The sequence below is a fragment of the Trichomycterus rosablanca genome, chromosome 14 (assembly GCF_030014385.1).
Source record: "Trichomycterus rosablanca isolate fTriRos1 chromosome 14, fTriRos1.hap1, whole genome shotgun sequence".
Lineage (NCBI taxonomy): Eukaryota > Metazoa > Chordata > Actinopteri > Siluriformes > Trichomycteridae > Trichomycterus > Trichomycterus rosablanca.
Window position 1 is genome coordinate 2,550,643 of NC_086001.1, and position 21,663 is coordinate 2,572,305.

At 44.3% G+C, this 21,663-nt stretch overlaps 1 protein-coding gene across 2 annotated transcripts; it reads left to right on the forward strand.

Moving 5' to 3' along the window:
- The first annotated feature begins 4,738 nt into the window (after positions 1-4,738).
- On the forward strand, positions 4,739-21,603 carry patl1 (PAT1 homolog 1, processing body mRNA decay factor). Of its 2 annotated transcripts, XM_063008685.1 has the most exons (18): positions 4,739-4,827; positions 7,316-7,421; positions 7,509-7,897; positions 8,658-8,738; positions 11,055-11,249; positions 11,974-12,075; positions 12,231-12,317; positions 12,413-12,642; positions 15,302-15,452; positions 15,782-15,899; positions 16,245-16,342; positions 16,791-16,850; positions 16,947-17,092; positions 19,020-19,179; positions 19,384-19,509; positions 20,572-20,663; positions 20,744-20,893; positions 21,315-21,603. In XM_063008685.1, the coding sequence occupies exons 1-18, from the start codon at positions 4,813-4,815 to the stop codon at positions 21,334-21,336; spliced, it is 2,328 nt and encodes a 775-aa protein (XP_062864755.1). In that variant the 5' UTR covers positions 4,739-4,812; the 3' UTR covers positions 21,337-21,603. The 2 variants fall into 2 exon arrangements, with proteins under 2 accessions (XP_062864755.1, XP_062864756.1); XM_063008686.1 differs by lacking the exons at positions 20,572-20,663; positions 20,744-20,893; positions 21,315-21,603 and adding an exon at positions 19,679-20,565.
- The last annotated feature ends 60 nt before the right edge of the window (positions 21,604-21,663 follow it).

Below are 21,663 nucleotides of genomic sequence, written 5' to 3' on the forward strand. Positions count from 1 at the left end.
AGAAGCTGGTGTTCATTTTTGCTATTAAATCACTGCAATGTGCTTCACTCAGGATACAAACCCAAATGTATTTATTATTATTTTATTTGTATGGTTAATAAAAAAACATCACTAGAACAGAACCGTGTTCATTACTGAGCTCAGTCTCTAATCATGTGATCATGCTGATCTGTTCTGTATCTGCTTCATGTGTGAAGATGTGAAGAGTTCAGATTATTTTACTCACGCTGTGGTTAGTGCTGATCCATCCACCCACTTCCACCCCCCCTCTGATTGTACATCACTTAGACCGATCCAGGTGTAAATACTTAAATTATTTATAAATTCCTAGATAAAAGAGAAACATAATTAGAATAAGGAGATTATTATCAGAGTTCAGGTTCTTCTCTGAGTTCCTGTCACCTGTTCCTCTCTGCTGTTGATGATCACCAGATCTGCTCCTCTCTCTCTGCAGTACTGTTTGCTCTCAGCCCAGGTCGTTACCCAAGTAGAGATGTAGTAAAAACTTGTTCCAAATTTCCTCAGAGCTTGTAAATTCATCATGAGTAACAAAGTACAGAGTCAGATGTTGGAGTGTCAGTAACAGCTGTATTGTTATAAAATACTGTTTACTCACCAAGGATCTTCACCAAATCATAATACGTCCTCAGTAACTCTGTGTTTCTCTCAGTCAGGTTTTTAAAGTTGTTGATTATCTCGTCTTTCTTCTCTATCAGAATCTGATATCGTCTCTCCAGCTGTTTTCTCTCTTCAGTCAGGTTTTGATTGCTGGACAGGAAGTTCTGCTTTTCTGCAGTGCTGTTTGCTTTCAAAGATTCAGTGGTTTGGAACAGACCGTCTTTCTCCTCTTTCACAAGAACATCTGCATTAAGAACCAAACACATTTAATAACATTTACTATTACTCTCACTCAAACACACACACACACACACACACACACTTTCACTACCTAGACTAGGTTTCCGGTAGATGGTTTTAATAACACCTTTGCTGGAGAGGTGTGAAGCCCTGACTCAACACAAGCACTTCGATTTCTGTAATCTTCTTCACCTTCAGTTAAGACTTCTTCAGATGGATACGGGAGAACGAGTGGAGATGATGGTAGATATTTATGAAAGTGTGGATGCTGTTAGACCTCAGACAACCGGCACAGACCCTGAAACAGGGACGCATCAACCAGGTACCAAACACAACAGACAATTGCTGTGTCTCATTTCCAGGCCAAGAGGCCCGCTGACCTGCAGAGCTCCAAGCTTTTCCCTGCTACAAATGTCCACATTTTGCTCATGAGCTAATTATCAGGGCTTCCAAAAATTGTACCACATGTCTTTTGAGGGGAACAGTTGGGACTAAAGCTGGGTGGTGTCAAACTAGTCCTACTAGTTTACAAGATGATACTGCCATGATCCAGTGTGGATCTCTTTGCGAGTTCCAAGGCAGTTTGATCAAGATGGTCAAAAGGTGCCACAACACCATGTGAGTTCCCCCAGAAAAAGATAAAGAATGCCAGCTAATGCATTGGTGGAAAAACTGGCCTAGACTGAGCCCATCATCAAAGCCTCAACATGTAAAAATAAAGAAATAACAAGTTTAAATATAGAAGTCAGCAGTGATCTGGCAAAAAAGTTGTGATTATACAGACACTCCTCCACCAGGAGCGAATTCATCCTCAATGAGGTTAAAGAAACCAGCACAGTCAGTCATCTGTGCCTCCATGCCCTGTGCCGCCCATTCATGGCATGTCACATGGGCATGATACTGTAATCCTCCAGCATCCTGCAGCTGTTTAATGCCCTTATGAAGGGTCGCACAATTTCATCAAGAACGAAAATACAGTGCTCTGGGTTCAATACATAACAGACTTGACCACTAAATACCTCCAAAATGGCGGCTAACCCACAATCAATTTTGGTTTTACATCACCTGTCAAAGGCCTTGTGGGAACAGTTTGGGGAAGGACATTTTCTGTTCTCACTGACCAACCCCCCCAATCAACGCAGTCCAGAACCGGGGCTGACTGGGTGTGTGTGCATGAGTGTGTGTGTGTGTGTGTGTGTGTGTGTATGATAACAATATGTCCCAATGAAATTAATTACAGCTGAAATACTCAGTTGATGAACAGCACTATGTTGGTAGCCAGCAAAAGAAGACACAGCGACCCCAAACCCACTGCTACCAGTCTGCAACTTCTGATTCCTCTTTTATTACCTCCTAAACAACACATCAAGGGCTGCATTCAGAGGAGGTGACTTACTTGCATTTCTGCAATTAAGATTCTTATTTAAGCAAAGCTCTGAGATTGTAATTTATTAACTGATCAGATACAACAGATTTACTACATATGGCTACATAAGAGCTAATGAGTGTAGCATGTAACTAGTGAAAATAAAAGTCCTACCTGAATTCTCCTTGTTGATCTTCTTCATTGTGCTGCTATATTGAGTCTCTGTGCTGATATTTTGATCTCTACAAGTTTTTACATTATAATAAAGAACTTCGATCATCTCATCACTCTCTTCTCTGTTCATCAGTTTATCCTGATCCACGTTTACATTCACTCCTACCAACATGATTCTGTTTCACCTTCACCTTACTCTCAGTGCTCAGTAGCTGAGTTATGAAGCCTCTCTTCATGTCTTGTGTTCATCATGTCCTGAAACTAATGCCATTTTAACACCCTCATGTTGTGAAAAGAAAATAGACACAAGGCCACGATCAACAGATTTAAATATAGACTGTTGTGGATCATGACGACACGCCCACTATTTTACAAGTGTTCCATGCAAAATAAATTCAAGAGTCGTTAAAGTATCAGACTGTTCCCTGTTCGAGCACCCAAGTGGTGGAACAAACTTCCCCAGTCGCTTAGAACATCTAAGACCTTCATCAACTCTTTATTGACTGCACTGTGCCAAGTGAAAAGTGTGCAAGTGTGTTGTGTTTGGTACCTGGTTGATGCGTCCGTGTTTCAGGGTCTGTGCCGGTTGTCTGAGGTCTAACAGCATCCACACTTTCATAAATAGCTACCATACTCTCCACTCGTTCTCCCGTATCCATCTGAAGAAGCTCAAAGCTGCCCACGTCATCATAGATGTCCTTGGTCATTCTCAATTTACTGTTCTTCACTACTAAAGGTGAAGAAGATTACAGAATTCGAAGTGCTCGTGTTGAGGCTGGGCTTCACACCTCTCCAGCAAAGGTGTTTTTAAAACCTTCTACCGGAAACCTAGCATGAGCAGTGAAAGAATGTGTGTGTGTGTGTGTGTGTGTGTGTGTGTGTGTGTGTGTGTGTGTGTGTGCGCGAAGAGGTGGTAGGTGTTAAAAAAGAAAAACAAATTGTTGGGCCTGTGGTAGCCTAGTGGGTAGGGCTTTGGGCTATCAACCAGAAGATTGGCGGTTCAAATCCAGGCTCTGCTATGTAGCCACTGTTGGGTCCTTGAGCAAGGCCCTTAACCCTGTCTGCTCCAGGGGCGCCGTAAGTTGGCTGACCCTGTGCTCTGACCCCAGCTTCTAACACCAGCTGGGATATGCGAAGAAAGAATTTCATTGTACTGTACATCTGTATATGTATATATGACAAATAAAGGATATATCTTTCATTTCCAGGCCAAGAGGCCCGCTGACCTGCAGAACTCCAAGCTAATTATCAGGGCTTCCAAAAATTGCACCACATGTGTTTTGAGGGGAACAGTTGGGTCTAGAGCTAAAAAATGAAGCTAAAAATGAATGTTCGACCATAAAAGCACCTGTTTAAAACAAATATTTTAGCTATACAAGCATTTTACTTCATTAGCCTTTATCTAGTGATTAAATGGGTACAAGTTCATCTCTTCATGCAGCTGAGGTTAAGTTAAACCTTTACATACACTTGCAAAGGAAATGTATTTTACTGTAATCTTAGGATTTCATATATTTCTGAAACTGTAATTTGTCTGTGACTGAATGATTTAGTCTTATTGTGGGTGTTATGATCCTCACACAGGTGAGTCATTTATTGGTATAGAAAGTTCCATAATATCATCAAACATTGGGGAACAGTCTTCTAATCCATCTAATTGATTAGGGTCGACTACAGCTGATCAAAACTGCTGGTACACAGGTGGATACTGCCCACTATCCACAGTCAAGCGAGCTTTACATCGGCATCAGTTTAGAGGCTGTCATGCCAGAAAGACTGGTCACATGGGGCATTTTCCTTGCATGGGAAAGTTAAAGAACATGTTAGTTTCAAGCTCATTTGACTGTGGACAGTGTCCAGGGCGGCACGGTGGCTCAGTGGGTAGCACTGTCGCCTCACGGCAAGAAGGTCCTGGGTTCGATCTCTCAGGTGGGGCGGTCTGGGTCCTTTGTGTGTGGAGTTTGCATGTTCTCCCCGTGTCTGTGTGGGTTTCCTCCCACAGTCCAAAAACATGCAAGTGATGTTGATTAGAGATACATGACTGTTTGACATTGAACCTGTAAAGTGATTAATCTTATGTAACGAGTAACCGTTTCTGTCATGAAAGTAACCAAAGTGTAAAACATGACAAACACAAAGTTTGTATCTTAGTCACACAGATCATCGGTATGTTAACTGTAGAGTTTTTTGTTTATATGCAAGCTAAAGTCTTATCTATTATACTTTTTATTCTCGTGTAAAAATCGCCAGAAAATCGAGTAGTAGTGCGCGCTCCCGGCTTTAGAAAAGCGCGCTCCCTCCTTTACAAATTGAGAACGCGGGTGTGCGCGTTCACGAGAGGCCATTCGCTGCTTGACATGCGCGGTGGCGTTTGGGGGGAAATCGAGCTAGCCAGCATTTTTAATTGACGATACATGTTCCGTTTTCAGGTAAATATGCTGTTTTATGTGTGTGCGTTCAGCTTTAATGCCTGTAATCGATAAAGCGAGGTATTGTTTGGGTTTGTGTTCGGTCGTTGTTGTGTGAACTCTGACATTGTTTATCGAGCAGCTAACTGGCTAACGTTAGTACAGCTAGTGTTATGTGAGGCCTGTGGTCGAATCTCTACCCGTTTTCGGGAAATCCGGCAGCCTCGGTTGTGATTGGCTAGTCGCTTGTACTGACGCGTCGTACATCAAATGGGATCGCGAAATTTGTTTAGGACGAACCAATCACAGTCAATTAGGCGGGATTTGTCGGAAAATGGGTGGAAATAAAATTCCTGTGTCACTTGACGTGGAAATCAGACACTGAGATTCCTAAAGTAGCTACAACACAGTACAAAATATTAGATAATTCGGTTATAGTGTCGATAATATGTTCTTTTTTTGCAGTATGTTTCGTTATTCAGTAACAATGCAAACGTTAGATAATGTAGTGTGCAGTTTTATAATGCAGATGTACAGTAGTATAACATACAGTCTTAATACAAAGGTGTATGTTTTGGTATATTTATTTTCTAACTAAACCTAAAGCAACACGTCCTCTACAGTCAACAAACTGCACAATTTAATGCACAGTTACTGTTTATTTGATCGAACAGAACGTGGCATGTACACAGGTTGTGGTGCATTTTAATGTTCTGTTATTTTCGTTTTCAAAGTTCTTAGATATAACAAAGAAACAAATTACATATTGAAATATTCAGGCAAAAATGTGTTATTGAGAATATTATTACCGAGAATAATAATCAAAACATGAAATGTGGCAAAGGGTGTCAATGTAAACCCTTGTACATCTTTTTATAGTCACTGATGGACCTTGGTCATGACCTGATATTGTATATTAATTGTATTAGTATAACTATCATGCACAGCAGTGTTGTGAAGATTTTTAATACCACAATATCAATTCTGCAAGTACCAACCCCAAAAATAAAGCTAGGACCTTTTTCAACGTGGTTATGACCTGGTATTGTATATTGATTGTGGTAGTATAACTGTATCATGTGCAGCAGTGTTGTGTAGATTTTTAATACCACAACGTCAATCCTGGAGGTCCCAACCACAAAAATAAAGCTAACACAATCCCATGACGAGATAAGATTAAATTGAACTTCCTACCTCTGATCACTTAACTGATTGTAGTTTAATTTATGATATAGTAATTATCTATTTTTTCCCCACTTTTTTCTTCCAACTTTTATCCCCATTCTAGTCGTGTCCAATTACCCTGATTGTATCCTCTATACTGATTCGACCCTTTTTGCCACTGACTTGCGCCCCCTCCGGCACGCAGTCAGTACAGCCTGCATTTTTCACCCGCACGGGCCGAGTTCATACACCGAGAGACACTGCGCACGGAGGGTCACACCCCCCTCAATGTTATTCCTCAGCCCTGTGCAGGCGCCGTCAGTCAACCAGCAGGGGCCGCAGTCGTACCAGTTATGACGGCCTACGCTCCGACTCTACCCCTAAGCCCCTGAACAACAGCCAAACGTTGTTCATACCGCCGCCCAACCCAGTCGGAAAGGTAGAGCTGAGTTTCGATACGATGCATCTAGGAACCCAACTCTGGCTAGCTCTGCACTAGCGTACTTTACCGCTGCGCCACCCGAGCGGCTGATTGTAGTTTTATTAATTAACTTGTGTGAACATACATCTTCTTACCTGAGAGCTTCCCTGCATGCTTGTGCAAACATGTCCCTTCAAGCCTTCAGTTGCTTGAGCAGCTTACGTCTTACTTTTGGTTCAGGATGCTTTTTGTACCTGTTTGTACCTTTTTGTACCGGTCCAGTACTCTAACCACTGAGCTACCACTGCCCTGTATCATGTGCACTAGCAGTGTTGGGTAGATTTTAAGTCCTTACCACAAAAATAAAGTGAAACCATCCCGTAATGAGAAGATTAAATTGAAGTTCCTTCCTCTGATCACTTAACTGATTGTAGAGTTATTAATTAACTTGTGTGAACATACACCTTCTTACCTGAGAGCTTCCCTGCATGCTTGTGCAAACATGTCCCTTTAACTCTGTGCCTTCAGTTGCTTGAGCAGCTGGTTGGTTTACGTTACGCCTTACTTTTGGTTTAGGAGGCTTTTTTTGCCATCCCCACACCAAATCTATTACATGTTTAAATGTTTTGTGGTGTGATTGGGAAAGGTTTTACACACTTATCATAAATTGGAAATCTGCCCAGCGTCAGTACAGAGCTGCTGATAAACAGGCTGCATGTAGTCATTGTACCAATCACTTATATCTTAGCCAAAACATAAAGGCAATCCCCCAAAACGTGCACGGCAATGTCTGTCTGATTACCTTGGTGCATGTGAGGATCAGGGATCTACTAATGGTAGTTTCTCGTAGGTCATATTTCAGATGCAGCAAATCGGTTCTTGAGCTGTTCTTTTTATCGTGTTTTGTTCCTGTACCACTCGTAGCCCCTTGATGATGACTGCACCCTGGAGGAGGAGGAGGAGGGCTTGGTAGGGGAGGAAGAGGAAATTGACCAGTTTAACGATGACACATTTGGTGCCGGAGCGATCGGTAGGTCTTTAAACCATAAAAAAAAAAAACTAGTAATAAGCGTGTTCATTTTCTTTCAACGCGGCGGCTTCTTTCCTTTCTCCACAGACGATGACTGGCAGGAGGAGCACGCCCGACTGGCGGAGCTGGAAGGGTTCCTGGGAGCTGGCGACGCGTCCTCCGCCCCTGTCCTCCCTCCTCCGCCTCAGAGCGTCCCTCTCCCTTCCTCGCTCCCCCTGCTTCCCTCGTCCTCCCTCTCTCCCCTCGGCTCGGAGGAGAAAGCCGGGGGCGACCTGGCCGAGTCGCTGGCTCACCTCATCCTGGACTCGGATCCCGCCATCGCCGAAGTGGGCGCTGCCGAGCCAGACAGACCCCTCCACCCGAACGTGCCTCCCGGTCAGGCTTTGCCCCCAGGTTTGACTGGCATGCCTCGCTCGCTGCTCAGCTACCAGCAACATCAGCAGCTGATGCACAGAGGGACGGGATCACTGACGCAGGTCAGACGCGCATCTGTGTTTGGAGGATCTAGTCTGTGATTGTATTTGCTGTTAACCACGCAAATGCTCGGTCTCCTGATTGTATTTAAACATGCCATCAAGGTTGCTTATACACACGTATAATATATGGACAAAAGTATTAGGTCTTGCCTTCTAATTACTGAACTTGTGTGTTTCAGCAGCAACAATTGCTAACAGGAGTAATAAATCGATTATTTAAAGTAAGCAGAAGTTTAGGGAAGGCCCTTTCCTGTTCCAGCATGACTGTGCCAAGATCTATAAAGACATGAAGAAAAAGCCACGGTTTTTAAACGGCTTTGAAATGAACTAGAACATCAGCCGAGGCTTTCTTGCATGACGTCAGCGCCCAGCCTTAAAAATGCCGTCACCTTTTAACTGAATGGGCACAAATTCCCACGGAAAGGCCTTTTCAAAAGATTGGCTGTTGTTATACCTTAATGTAGATCTCTATGTAGCACAGAGAGGTCACTCTGTTAATACCATTTGTTGCTGTTCATATGCGGATCAGCTTTGTGCACGGAGAGCCACACCAGTTATGCGGAGTCCCTATTTGGCTTCTCCCACCCTGTACGAACAACCGCCGATCGTTGCTCGAACCGACCTCTGCGCCACCTGGTCAGGTGTCCAAATACTTTTTGCCCATATAGTGTTTACTCATTCAGTACATGAAATCCCTGCCTTCGTTTTCACCCTGTTATTGGAACAGTGAATGAAAAGCTGCTGTTCTTGCTTGTTACAGATGAACTCTCACAGTATCTGGGAGAGCAGTATGGTCTTCGGTCCTGTTAGTGTTAGTCCTTCTCTGGGCACTCACATGGAGGTGAGTTACATTTCACACCTCTACAAACTAACAGCATGTGTTCTGGATTGTTTCACAAATCTCTGGGCTCTACAACTGTAAATGCTAATGCTACCCCTGTTAACATCATCTGGATATTGTTTGATGTGTATGTGGGTTCAACAGAGTCTTATTAGTGTTATACTATACTATATTATTTGATAAATAACACACCAGTCACTTATGTTCCTCAGTTTGGCATTTATTTGGTTCCTATCTGCATTGATTACTTGCATGCCGTAATCCCGGGGCAGTCACTAATAGAGGCAGCTCATTTATAGGGGTGTTTCCCACCATTTGGAAGGGAAGTATTATTCCTCAAGCTAGAGCAGGGGGTTAGTATAGAATAGTCCTGTTATGGTTTCCGTTCATGTATTACTATGTGCATTAATGGTTTATGTTTAGGGATTATAGTGTCGGGGTGATACATTGGGGTATATACCTTTTTAAATATATAAATTTTTGGATGAATCTTACAGGAGATTAATTTACTGTAGTTGGAGTTGCCAAAAGGTGGGGCTAAGCTATTTAGGTAGGTGGCACTTGGAGCAAAAGGGGGGTTAGTCTGTTTAGGCCACAGAGGAAGCAGACCATACTAGAAGAGATCCTAAGGCCAGGTCCGGTGGGATAGTCTGGATTTTTTTTTCTTATTAGATTTCGTTCTAGTTTCTCACGTTCACACTGTAAATACTTGTTGCGTTGGACGCTGCTGCTGAAAAATCGGAGTGAACTTCCTGCTACTGCCGCCGTGGTCAACCTGTTAACGATTGTACTTGCGTTTTTGGTTGACCATCGGGTATACCTAACGTACTGATGAACCCTGTATACGTTTACTGACGGTGATCAATCTACGACTCAAAATCAGAAGAGAAGTTAGGACAGTATGGAAAAAGCAAATAATAATAATAATGCTTTTAAATCAAATCTTAATTACCATCACCTGTTTGAAATCACACCATTATTTACATTTACATTTTCAGCATTTAGCAGACGCCTTTATCCAAAGCGACTTACAGTACAGTTACAGTATACGATCTGAGCAATTGAGGGTTAAGGGTCTTGCTCAAGGGTCCAACAGCCACAACCTAGCAGTTGTGAGGCTTGAACCAGCGACCTTTTGATTATTAGTCCAATACCCTTACCACTAGGCTACGGCTTGCCCATTATTGTTTTTTTTACCTCATTACTTGCCCTAAATTACCCTAAATGAAATATGTTATTCAGCTATTGTCCCATCCTCTACAGACACACTGCCAATGTAGCTCATGTAGACACCCAGGCCTTTTTCTAATGAATTGGTTCTTTTAATAATGTGGCTAAAATAAATAAAGGAGCTTCTGTCCGTCGACGCCATCCAAGGCTGTCAAGGGTCTTCAGGACCAAAGTTTAAAGGCAAGGCAAGTTTATTTGTATAGCACCTTTCATACACAGTGGCAATTCAAAGTGCTTTACATAAGGAAAAAAAAATTAATTAAAAGCATTAAAACATTCCTGAGATCTAAAACCTCAGAAAGATTTCTTGCAAACATTTAGTTACAATTAAGACAACATGAAATTCAAACAAGAGAGATAAAAAAAAATTAAGGACATGAAAAATTAAAAGAAATTATTGTAAAGTATAACCTACAATTTAGGGAATATGAAATTAAAACGAGAGATAAAAAATTAAGAACATTAAAACTAAAAGAAAATATAGTAAAATATACCCTACAATTTAGAAGAGCATGAAAAACTAAAAGAAATATGGTAAAATGAGGGTAATAGCAAAAATTTCGAGCTCAATCATAGGCACAAGAAAAAAGAAATGTTTTTAACCTGGATTTAAACATTTCTACAGTTAAGGAACATCTAATATCTCCTGGCAGTCTGTTCCAGTTATATGCAGCCCAACAACTAAATGCTGCTTCACCATGTTTAGTTTGGACTCTGGGCTCAACTAGCTGACCTGAGTCCATGGATCTAAGAGATCTACTGGGTTTATATTCTCTAAACATTTCTGAGATGTATTCTGGGCCGAACCCATTCAGTGATTTATAGACCAGTAGCAGCACTTTAAATTCTATTCTGTAACTAACTGGAAGCCAGTGTAGAGATTTTAGAACTGGAGTGATGTGCTCAGTTCTCTTCGTCTTAGTTAAAACTCTAGGCATCAATGTTCTTCTGGTCCCACTTTTTACTGTCCAGCTTTCACATCCATGAAGAACCACAGAGATCCTGATAGTCTGTACAATACCAGTCGCTAGTGGCTTAATCTTTTTTAGTTTCTCAGTAATTTTATTTACTTTCTTTCTCTTGTAGGACTCAACAATACTGTCCATCATGAAAGAGCTTCCAACGCGCACTCCTCCAGTCGGCAGGGAGGAGGGGCGGGACCTGTCAGAAAGGGTCCCGCCTCCTCGTTCCTCCTCACCTGTGATCGGAAGTCCACCGGTAAGGGCTGTACCCATCGGAACGCCTCCTAAACAGCCAATGGGCCACGTGCTCAATCAGCAGGTATGTTACACCCGGTCCCTAAATAGAAGAATTCTAATCAGAAGTGCATTTAATATTTAGTCTGGATAACTGAGATCAAAAACATTTTATTGAGTTTAAACCTAGTGGCAGCGTTGTAGAACTTGAACTTTGTGCGATGGTCATAATTAGCTTTCCATTAGAAATAAATGCTGGTCAAATAAGTGATGCAGCTGGTCTCCTAAAAAGCTTCCTGACAGCATCAATTTATGTCACATGACCAAATGCTGATATATAATTGGATGTACAGAATTTTTTAGGCATTTAGAATTTGTGCCCTGGCAATGTGGTCATTTCCGATTCCCAGTCCGCTTTGATCTGACCAATGAGAGTCCGATCACCACACACCTACTCTAAAAATTTCCAATCTGAAGTCAACACTGCTTCTTATCACCTGGCAGTGTTGAGTTTCCATTCGGAGAGCCACGCTATGCTCTGTGTGACCAATCCCAGAGATCACATATCGCAGCAGCAGCAGGATGAGTCCCCATTCAGCCTTCCCTCCCTCAAACACGGCGTCTCTGCTAAGTTTCCGCTGCTAAATCAGACCCCTGACTGATAGTAAACCATGTAGCTGTATTCTGATTGGTTCATTTGTTGGCGGGTTGGGCACTGTATTAGATTTTGGTCAGCTTGAAGTCAACGCAGCAGAGCTTTTCACCTGTAGATCTAGCACAAGTGTGAGTGTGATGTTCTTTCTTCTCAGATCCACCATCCTACCGCGGTGCATGTGAGAGCACCGCTGCAGCACCGCTACCCTCCTCCCTTCCCCGAGCGCCTCTCCCCAAACACCCTCCTCAACATCGCCGTGAGTGATCCTGAATACCCTGTCCACCCCTTTTCCCCCCTTCTGTCTCTGTTCTCTCTAGTTTCCTCCTCCCTTTAAATGTCTGAATGTTTGAATACATTTTGCTTCTGATTTGTTTTATTGACCCTTATTATGAATCTTGTTTTGTCTCTCAGAACGCTCCACTGTGCCGCCCGCCGTTCGGTCCAGGCGTAGCTCCGGTCTTGTCTCAAATACAGAGAGCACAGCTGCTGAACTCTCAGGTCGGACACCCCTCGCCGAGTGCTCGGCTTTGATCTCGGACCCCGGTCTGTGCCGTCCACTTTCTTTTAATCCGTCTCCTCTCTTTCCGTCACAGGTAGGACCTTTTCCAATGGGTCCCGGCCCCGCTCCTCCGATGCTGGCAGGCGGCGCTGGAGGCTTCCGACCCTTTTTCGGGCAGCCGCCTCCTAGAGTGGGTCCGCACATGCCTCACGGCCCTCATCCTAACCACGGCCCTCCGCCCAACCACGCCCCCATCCGGCACAACACTACCCACCTGCACCCGCAGCACCGCAGGATGCTCACCCAGAGGATGCAGAGTCGAGGGTGTGTAAGAAGGACGCGTGTTATGAAATCTGTGAATAATCTCCTCTCTTGGGGGACCTGTTTCATTACCTTCATACATGGCGCTAGTCTGCAGCCCTCCTCAACCAGTGTGGAAGCTGCAGTGGAGGGGAAACTTGTGCAAATAAATGAGCAAAGTTTATTAATCACATTTAATATTTTAAAGAGAACATTGGCACATCATTCTAGCCCACCAGTGCTGACCTCTCGAGCTCATGAGCCGGCCGAGTGTTTAAATGGTGTTTCAATGATTGAATAGTTAAAGAGGGGAGGCTAAATGGACTCCTTATAACTGCTGCAATTACGACCTCTGCTGGCTGATCAGTGGCACCTGCATAAAGACATAAAGTGGTCTCAGCCCGGGACCCACATTTTCTTATGGTCATTAAGTCACGACCCACTTTTACAGAATACAAACCAAACAAATTTATTTTTGAAAAATAGCCTTCAAAAACACATTTAAACATACAGTACATATGCATGCAAAGTGAATTTAAGAGCAATTTTTTAAAGAAACTGAGGAGGACCATGCCAACTGCATGTATAAAAGTTACTACAATAAATTTAAATATCAAAACTGCATAAAATAAATAAGGCTACAAAACAAGATGCTTTCACCTAACCTGTCTTTTGTGGAAGTCAGTGAGACAGTTGGGCATGTACTTTACTTCTGATCAGAGTTTCAAAGTCTGGGGTGACAGTAGACAGAGTTACTCTCAGATCATGCTCAGTGTTCAACCTGTTTCTCTGCTTTGACTTGAGCTGGACCAAGGTAGAAAAGCCACTTTCACAAAGATAGGTAAGACGCCCGGAGCGCATGTTCTTGTTCGGAGCAAGATGCTGTCAGACACTTCTGTGATACCTTCAGCTCATGAAGTCGTCTTTGAAAAAACTCCACCGGCTTGTCTCTACATGCGGGATGTTTCGTTTGTAAACGTCGCATTAGTTTGGATGGTTTCATGCTCTCATGTGCCAGCATGAGAGCATTACAAATAACACACTGGGGTTTCTGTCCGTGTTTGTCCTCAATGAACGAAAATCCACATTTCAAATACTCCGGGTTATATTTGCGTTTCGCCATCTTGCCTCCGAACATCATCACAAATTTAAAGAGAAGGGAACCGGCAAACGAATGGTGGTTACCATGGCAACGAGAATGCTGTGCACGTCTGATGCGTGCCTCTCTCTTGTCTCTTTTTTTTCCAGATAAAAGACGAGTACAAAATCAGATGAGCATTAATTATTTTTAAAATTTTTTGAATGTTTTTTATTTTTACAAGCTGTCCGCGACCCGCCCAGAACGTGTCCACGACCCACTTTTGGGTCGCGACCCACCAGTTGAGAATCGCTGGTCTACTGCATGTGTCGGAGGAGGCGTATGTTAGTTAGGACCCTTCTTGGCCAGAAGTGGAGGTCTGTAGCGGTAAAAGAAGCCAAATGCGATTGGGTAATTGGATATGACTAATTTGGGAGGAAAATTTGGTTGGTGGAAGGGTGGGGTGCAAAAAAAGAAGAAAATTTGCAGCAGATTTTTCTCGCTGCTTGTAGAGGATGTGCTGATTTGTTCATGCTTGGCAAATGAACAAACTAGGGATGCATCGATAGCATTTTTTTCCCAACCGAGTACGAGTACATGTATTTTTGTACTTGCCGATACCTATTTAGAATACCGTTTTTTTTTTTTTTTTAACAAAAACACACGTGAGAAGTGACGAGGGGTTTAACGATACCACGTCCAAAAATGCACGTCAACAAGTAGCGAGCGATCAAAGTGTTTGTGCGCTGACGTGATGAAATCAAGGAGGAAAAATAAATGAATCTGAGTGTATTTGGCAACACGAATAGCATGGATTGGAGGTTAATAAATATTTTTGCAATGTTGGTGTTTTGTTGTTATGTCTTGTAGAGAACGATCAGGTCAGAAATACTGTAAAACGTGTGTGTGTGCTGATGTATTCTGATATAAACTACTGTATATTATCCCCCCTGTCCCACCTGTTTACACTCCTCTCCTGCGTTTCCCCTCACACCGTATCCTGCGTCCTCATTGGCTGTTCGACATGTCACTCATTCCAAGTCGCACATCTGAGATCGGATATCTGACGTGCTTGAAAACTCGAGCGCTCGGCGAACGCCGGGCCGCTCCCGAGCCGGCGAATCTAGCGCCGACCGGCCACCGAGCGAGAATCAGGGCGAAAATCGTGTAGTGTGAACCGGGCATAACGCAGCGACGTGCACTAGGCTCACGGTATCGGATGTTTAGTATCGGAGCCTCGTTTGCGAGTGGGAGTTAATGAGCGCGGTATCGGTACTCATGCATCTCTAGAACAAACCATAGGTTTTTACCGGTTTGTCACTTTTATCCAGGGTTTTAAATCTCGGGATGGGCTAATGAATAAAGAGAGTGGACCTTACTACTTGGTGGACACACAAAGCAGCGCACCTTTAGGGTCGGAAGGTTGTGTCAGGAAAGGCATCCGGCGTAACAACCGCGCCAAATCAAATGTGCCGTTGAATAAAATATCTTGTCCTGATGATTTTATAACTGTCCTTTAGATGCTTTTGTCTCGTATGTTATTGAATCTGCTAGTTTCTTTGTTAGAATGAAAGAATTGCATTTTTCCCTCTTGCCGTTGTGCAGGGATCATGGTGGCGGGAGAGGAGGCGTGGACCGGAGGAGCAGAGACCCCTATAGTAATCTAATGACCCAAAGAGAGAAGGAGTGGGTGGCTCGTATTCAGATGATGCAGCTCCAGAGCACTGACCCCTACCTGGACGATTACTACTACCAGGTACCTACACTCAAAGCGCTGAACTGATGAACAGTCATCATTAGTGTGTTACTGTTGGACCTTGGTGGCCGCTCTTGGGCCCCTGACCTTTGAGCAACAGAGGGTCAGGGGCCCAAGAGCAGCAACTTTGCAGTGACGTGACTTGAACCGGCAACCTTCCGATTGCTAGTACGGTACGGGATCTACCACTGCACTATAAAATTGTACGCATACAGTAATATGCAGTTTTTGGTATGCAATGTGCCCGGTCATTCTGAGGAAACTGGACCCACCGCAACCGTGACCAGGATAAATTTGTGGTAAATAATTAGTGTTTTTTAATCCTGTAGAATTATTACGAGAAGATGGAGAAGCGGCAGGAGCGGGACCATGACAGCAGCAGGAAGGAGCACACCACCAAACTCATCACCCCTCAGGTGGCCAAGATCGAGCACACCTATCGACCAGGTAACCACGCCCTACAGCCACGAGATTCAAACCCCTGGGTTAGAGGAGGGAAAACGTAGATCTCTGTAGGTTCACGACCCAGATTCAATTCTGACATCCTTACAGTCATAGTTCTTAAAAGACTTTATACTGGTCAGGGTTGTGGCAGGTCCAGTTCTACCAGTAAACTCTTGAGCACAAAGCAGGAACACCCTGCACAAAGGTGCCAGATTCAAACCTTGATACCAGCAGTGGTGGGCTAGCGTAATAGACCGCTGTGCCACTCAAGCGCCCTCCTATTTAGGTTTAGATGGCTGGTTATTTTTTATATATCGTAATGTGTGTGTGTGTGTGTGTGTGGTGCAGTCCAGTTTGCTGGTTCGCTGGGTAAACTGACCGTCTCCAGCGTGAACAATCCCAGGAAGATGATCGACGCAGTGGTGACGACTCGCTCTGATGACGAGGTGAAAGCTTTTTATCTCACGCCGCTCAACCTACAACATCAAAATAAAATAAAAAAATCAAACAACGTTTACACTATGTGGTCAAAAGTATTTGGACACCTAAACATGACCCTGTCTGACGTCTCATTTAAAAAACAAATGGTATTAAACAGAGTGACCTCTCTTATCCTTTCAGCTAGAACAACAGCCACAAGACTTTAAAGTATGTCTGTGGGAATTTGTGTATGGCTGCACACTGATGTTGGTGACACTGGAGTTTTTCTCTAAAGTAGGAAAGTGTCCTTCCCTAAACTGTTGCTGCAAAGTTGGAAGCATGCATTATCCTTTATATGATTTATTTATAACACCTGGTAGCTGGGGTGTCCCAATACTTTCGTCCGTATAGTTTAGAGTAGAGTTGCTCTTGTCTGTGGTCTTAACTCATCGTGCTCTGGTTTTGTTGGTGCAGGAGAAGAGGGAGAAGCAGGTGTGGAACAAAAGACGGCAGGTCCTTTACACCGTGGAGAAGGTGAGGACGAAGAGAAGGACCGTTCTCGTCAGCGTTAGGTTGTAAGGGGACCTCGCGTGCACGTTTGTGTTTCATGCGTCTTCTTTCATTGTGCAGATGTACAGCCTGCTCCTGGAGGTGCAGGACTTCGAGAAGAGGTTTCTGCAGACCCCCGAGGAGCAAAGAGAGCCGCTACTGGAGCAGCACAAGGCTAACACCGTGCAGCTCTACAGCTCTCTCCGAGAGAAAGAGTGGGACGACGGGTGAGCACGTTCATTTTCAAAACAAGGTTTCATTAAAAGAACAGCCTCAGTAGTGTTGCCGGCGCTTTACAGACACAGTCGGTCGTGTCTAACAGGCTACTCTACACCCTCATAGTCACACAAACACTCTAACCACTATACACACAAGTAAAGAAAGCAAATTGAACCCCTAATTTGATGGTTAAAGACTCTAGAATCTATTATTCAGCCATGATAATAGCCATAGAGGCTGACATGGCATTAAGAATTAAAAAAACAAACAATCTGATTCTGCATTGATGACTCCTGCTGTCTGGTTGAGGTGCAGTTGTGAGTGTCGTGAAATACATGGAGCACAGCGCGTTCATCCACAAAGATTGTGGCTACATGATGAACTCCGTCGCTGACTAGTGAAAAGAAGAGCCTGGCAGTTTTTTTTAACCAAATCTGCTTTATTATTATTATTATTATATATTAAGTAGAGATGCATGAGTACCGATACCGTGCTCATTAACTCGTACTCGCAAACGAGGCTCCGATACTAAACATCCGATACCGTGTGCCTAGTGCACGTCGCTGCGTTATGCCCGGTTCACACTACACGATTTTCGCCCTGATTCTCGCTCGGCGGCCGGTCGGCGCTAGATTTGCCGAAAACTCGAAACTCGACTCTCGATCGCTAAGCGTGAACTATCCAACGACTCGATCCGACCGGCTCGCCGAGCGCTCGGGTTTTCTAGCACGTCAGATATCCGATCTGAGATGCGCGACTGGGAATGAGCGACATGTCGAACAGCCAATGAGGACGCAGGATACGGTGTGAGGGGAAACGCAGGAGAGGAGTGTAAACAGGTGGGACAGGGGGGATAATATAGTTTATATCAGAATACATCAGCACACACACACACGGTTTACAGTATTTCTGACCTGATCGTTCTCTACAAAACATAACAACAAAACAGCAACATTGCAAAAATATTTATTAACCTCCAACTCACTACAGAACGATCCGTGCTGCTCGTGTTGCCAGATCCACTCAGATTCATTTATTTTTCCTCCTTGATTTCATCACGTCAGCGCACAAACACTTTGATCTCTCGCTACTTGTTGACGTGCATTTTTGGACGTGGTATCATTAAACCCCTCGTCACTTCTCACGTGTGTTTTTGTTTTAAAAAAACGGCATTCTAAATAGGTATCGGTATCGGTAACGGCAAGTACAAAAATACATGTACTCGTACTCGGTTGGGAAAAAATGGTATTGCTGCATCCCTAATATTAAGTTTTATAATTAAGGCCCTACTTAATCCACAGCCGTGAAAATCGTATCACGAACTGTGACGTTTCCTGTATGATATTCAGTTTGCTGTGAAATTCAAAATTCAAGGTTTGTGTTTAGCAATTGAATGTTTTTCCTTCGCGTAGCGTTCAAGTGCCTCCCGTTTACCGGTTGATCTGCACTATAAGGAGTCCTAGCAACCCTACTGCAATTCAGTCAGCAATCGGTTAGTCAAAACGTCCAAGATGTCGAAGTCCGAAGCAGCAAAAAAGACGACTTTGGTAACTGAGCTTGCAAAACTCTCAACCTGTTCTGTGGACCCGGGCAGGGGGGGTGTCAAGACACGGACGAGTCTCATATCGTCGCTGGATGGTGAGCTGTACTGTGTGTTGTAGCTTCTATTTATTCTATCATCTCATTTATGAGTGTAACTTAATAAAATTTTCTTTAAAAATCCATCAAATCTCTGAGTTTTGAAGAACAAGATCCGTGAAATTAATCACACTTCCCTGTAAATTTAGCAGGGCCATAATTACAAGTTTAAATAATTATAGTGTTTAGCAGTTTGGTTCTTCAAGAGCAGCTTGGAAGAGAAAAGAAATGTTGAGAATTAACCGTAGATGGAACGCTGGTCATTTATTTATTTTTAATGTTTGTGTGTTGGTACAGAGTGAGTGACGAACAGTGTCTGATGATCATGTCGGTGCGTAAGGGGAAGCGCCTCGTCGCCAGGCTCCTCCCCTTCCTGTCTCCCTCTCAAGCTGCTGCCGTTCTCTTGGGAATCGCTCGCAATCTTCCAGCACTGGCCAAGAAGGACAAGCAGGATCAGGTGAGCGTGGATTCCTGCTTTCTGTTCTTTTATTTATAGTAGTAATAATTATTATTCAATTAGATTCAGTTGCTAACAGCACCTTGTCAGGTGAGGCAGATTGTCAACAAAACTCGCCAGCTTGCTTACCTGTATCTAAACAAACGCACATGATCATGTGTGCAGTTTTTGTGCCTGCTGTAAGCCCCTCCTCTTCCTCTTTAGGTGCTTTGCTGGTTGGTGGAACCGCTGGCAGTCGTAGTTCAGTCCATGTCCAGCTCGGCCCTGACCGATCTCTTACAGGAGGTGCAGGGCGGCGAGGGCCACTTTCCCCGCGTGCTACAAAATAAGGTAACGATGCTTTTTAAATTGGGAGAGGAACTCCAGTTCCCTATTACGCTCTGGCTGTTTCTTTACTGCTAGTCCCAGGGCCTCGACCGGACTTCAGAAGTATGTAGTATGGAAAAACGCCGTCACCTTCCGTCCCTCCATCAGACACTCCAATTTTGTTTGATCACAGGGCTGGAACTGGTGGGCGGACGCATCAGAGGACCGAGCTGTTAGAAAATACCGAGAAAGGGGCGCTCGGGTGACGCAGGATAATCCGCTAGCACACCAGCGCCGAGATTCTGAGCTCCCGGGTTCAAATCTTGCCTTTGCAACCAGTCGGCTGGGCGCCATCTAGCAGGCACGATCGGCTTCCAGTCTGCAGGGTGGGAAGGACCGGACTAAAAGGTGGGGTTATCAACACTGTGCAAGGACCTTGGTTGGCCAGGGTGCCTGTACAGAAAGTGAGGAGCGCAGAGATCGGGGCGTGGCTCTCTGCACGCGAAGACGACCCCTCACGAAATGCACCGAAATGTTGGAGGGAGTGTGTGTCGGGCGAACAGACACCCTCCTTGGACACCATCGTGGGTCCCCGGCAGCGGATTAGCTAGGCTAAATTGGGAGAAAGAGGGGGTAAAATGCTTAAAAAGATACTCAAAAAAAGAAAAGCTTGCACTCTGTGGTCAAAAAATGTGTGGACACCTGACCATAAGTTTTTGCACCTGTCTGTGTGACTATATGATGTTTGTCGGACAAATAACGTTTCACAGTTCACAAGGCAGCTGGATGGTAAAATGAAATTAAAGTGTAAAAATTATTTGCATTGGCTTGAGTGGGTAGCACTGTTGCCTCAGAGCGAGAAGGTCCCGGTTTCAATTCCCAGGTAAAGCTGTCCGGGGAGCTGTGTGGAGTTTGCATGTTCTCCTCGTGTCTGTGGGTTTCCTCCCGCAGTCCAAAGACACAAAGTCGTTTAATCATTGTCGTCCCAGCTCACTACGTACAATTCTAGCAAACGACGATCGACTGTAAACGGCTTTAGATTTACTTTTGTGTACCGACCCACGTTTTTGTTTCCGATCGATGCAGTTTGGTGTGACGCTGCTTTATCTGATCCTGAGTGAGGGCGAGCGAATGCAGAGCTCTGATCCCAACTGTCAGCTCATGGATGACAACCGATGGTACGAATAAACATCCTTATATATAAGGATCTTTGTTATTAAGTAAAACTATAATTTTTTTCCTTTTCTTCCTCTCTCAGGACGGAGCTGGTGTTCTCCGTGACGAGGGAGCTGCTGCAGGTCCCCTCGTCGTCCCTCTCGCCTCCTCTCTTCACCCCTCCGAACCTCCTCTCGCTGTTCTCTCGCTACGTGGACCGGCAGAGGCTAGAACAGTTACAAGAGAAATTACAGTGAGAGGCGCCGTACACACACACACACGCGCGCGTCATACATGCACTCGCTGGTTAATTTAATATAAACCTTAAACAGTCTCGATTCGCCATACAATTTAGTCTAAGTAAATGAAATCTCACGGGCGTTCGGGTGGCGCAGCATTCATAGCATAGTGATTATTAGCAACTCGGGCACAGGAGCCCGGACCGGTCCCGGAGAACTCGTCCGACCTTCCCTCCCTCAGACACGGCCAGTTGTGTTTTTGTGGACGCCTGGTCAGATCGGTGGCTCTGCTGAGATTCCAACTCGCACTCCGCAGCTGTGCTAGTGCTTTAGACCGCTGCCCCGCCCGAGCGCCCTACGTCTACGTGTTGTGTATATTTTAGTAGTTTAATCCTTAAATCTAACTGGCATTTTTTTCTTTTCTGTATTTTTCAGGATCACTGCCTTGTGCAGGTAGAAGTTACTTCATACAGTCGCTGTGTGTGTGTGTGTGTGTGTGTGTGTGTGTGTGTGTGTGTGTGTGTGTGTGTGTGTGTGTGTGTGTGTGTGTGTGTGTGTAAAAGAGACACAATGTAGGGCTCATTTTAATCCAGCATAAAACTGTCACTTTCTTATTTTCCTGTTATTAGTTGTGTCGGTCTTTGTGAGTGTGTGTGTGTGTGTGTGTGTGTGTGTGTGTGTGTGTGTGTGTGTGTGTGTGTGTGTGTGTGTGTGTGTGTGTGTGTCCACAAGCGTTCGATGGAGGACGGAACCGAAAGAATCTGTGTTTTTAAATAACTTGTAA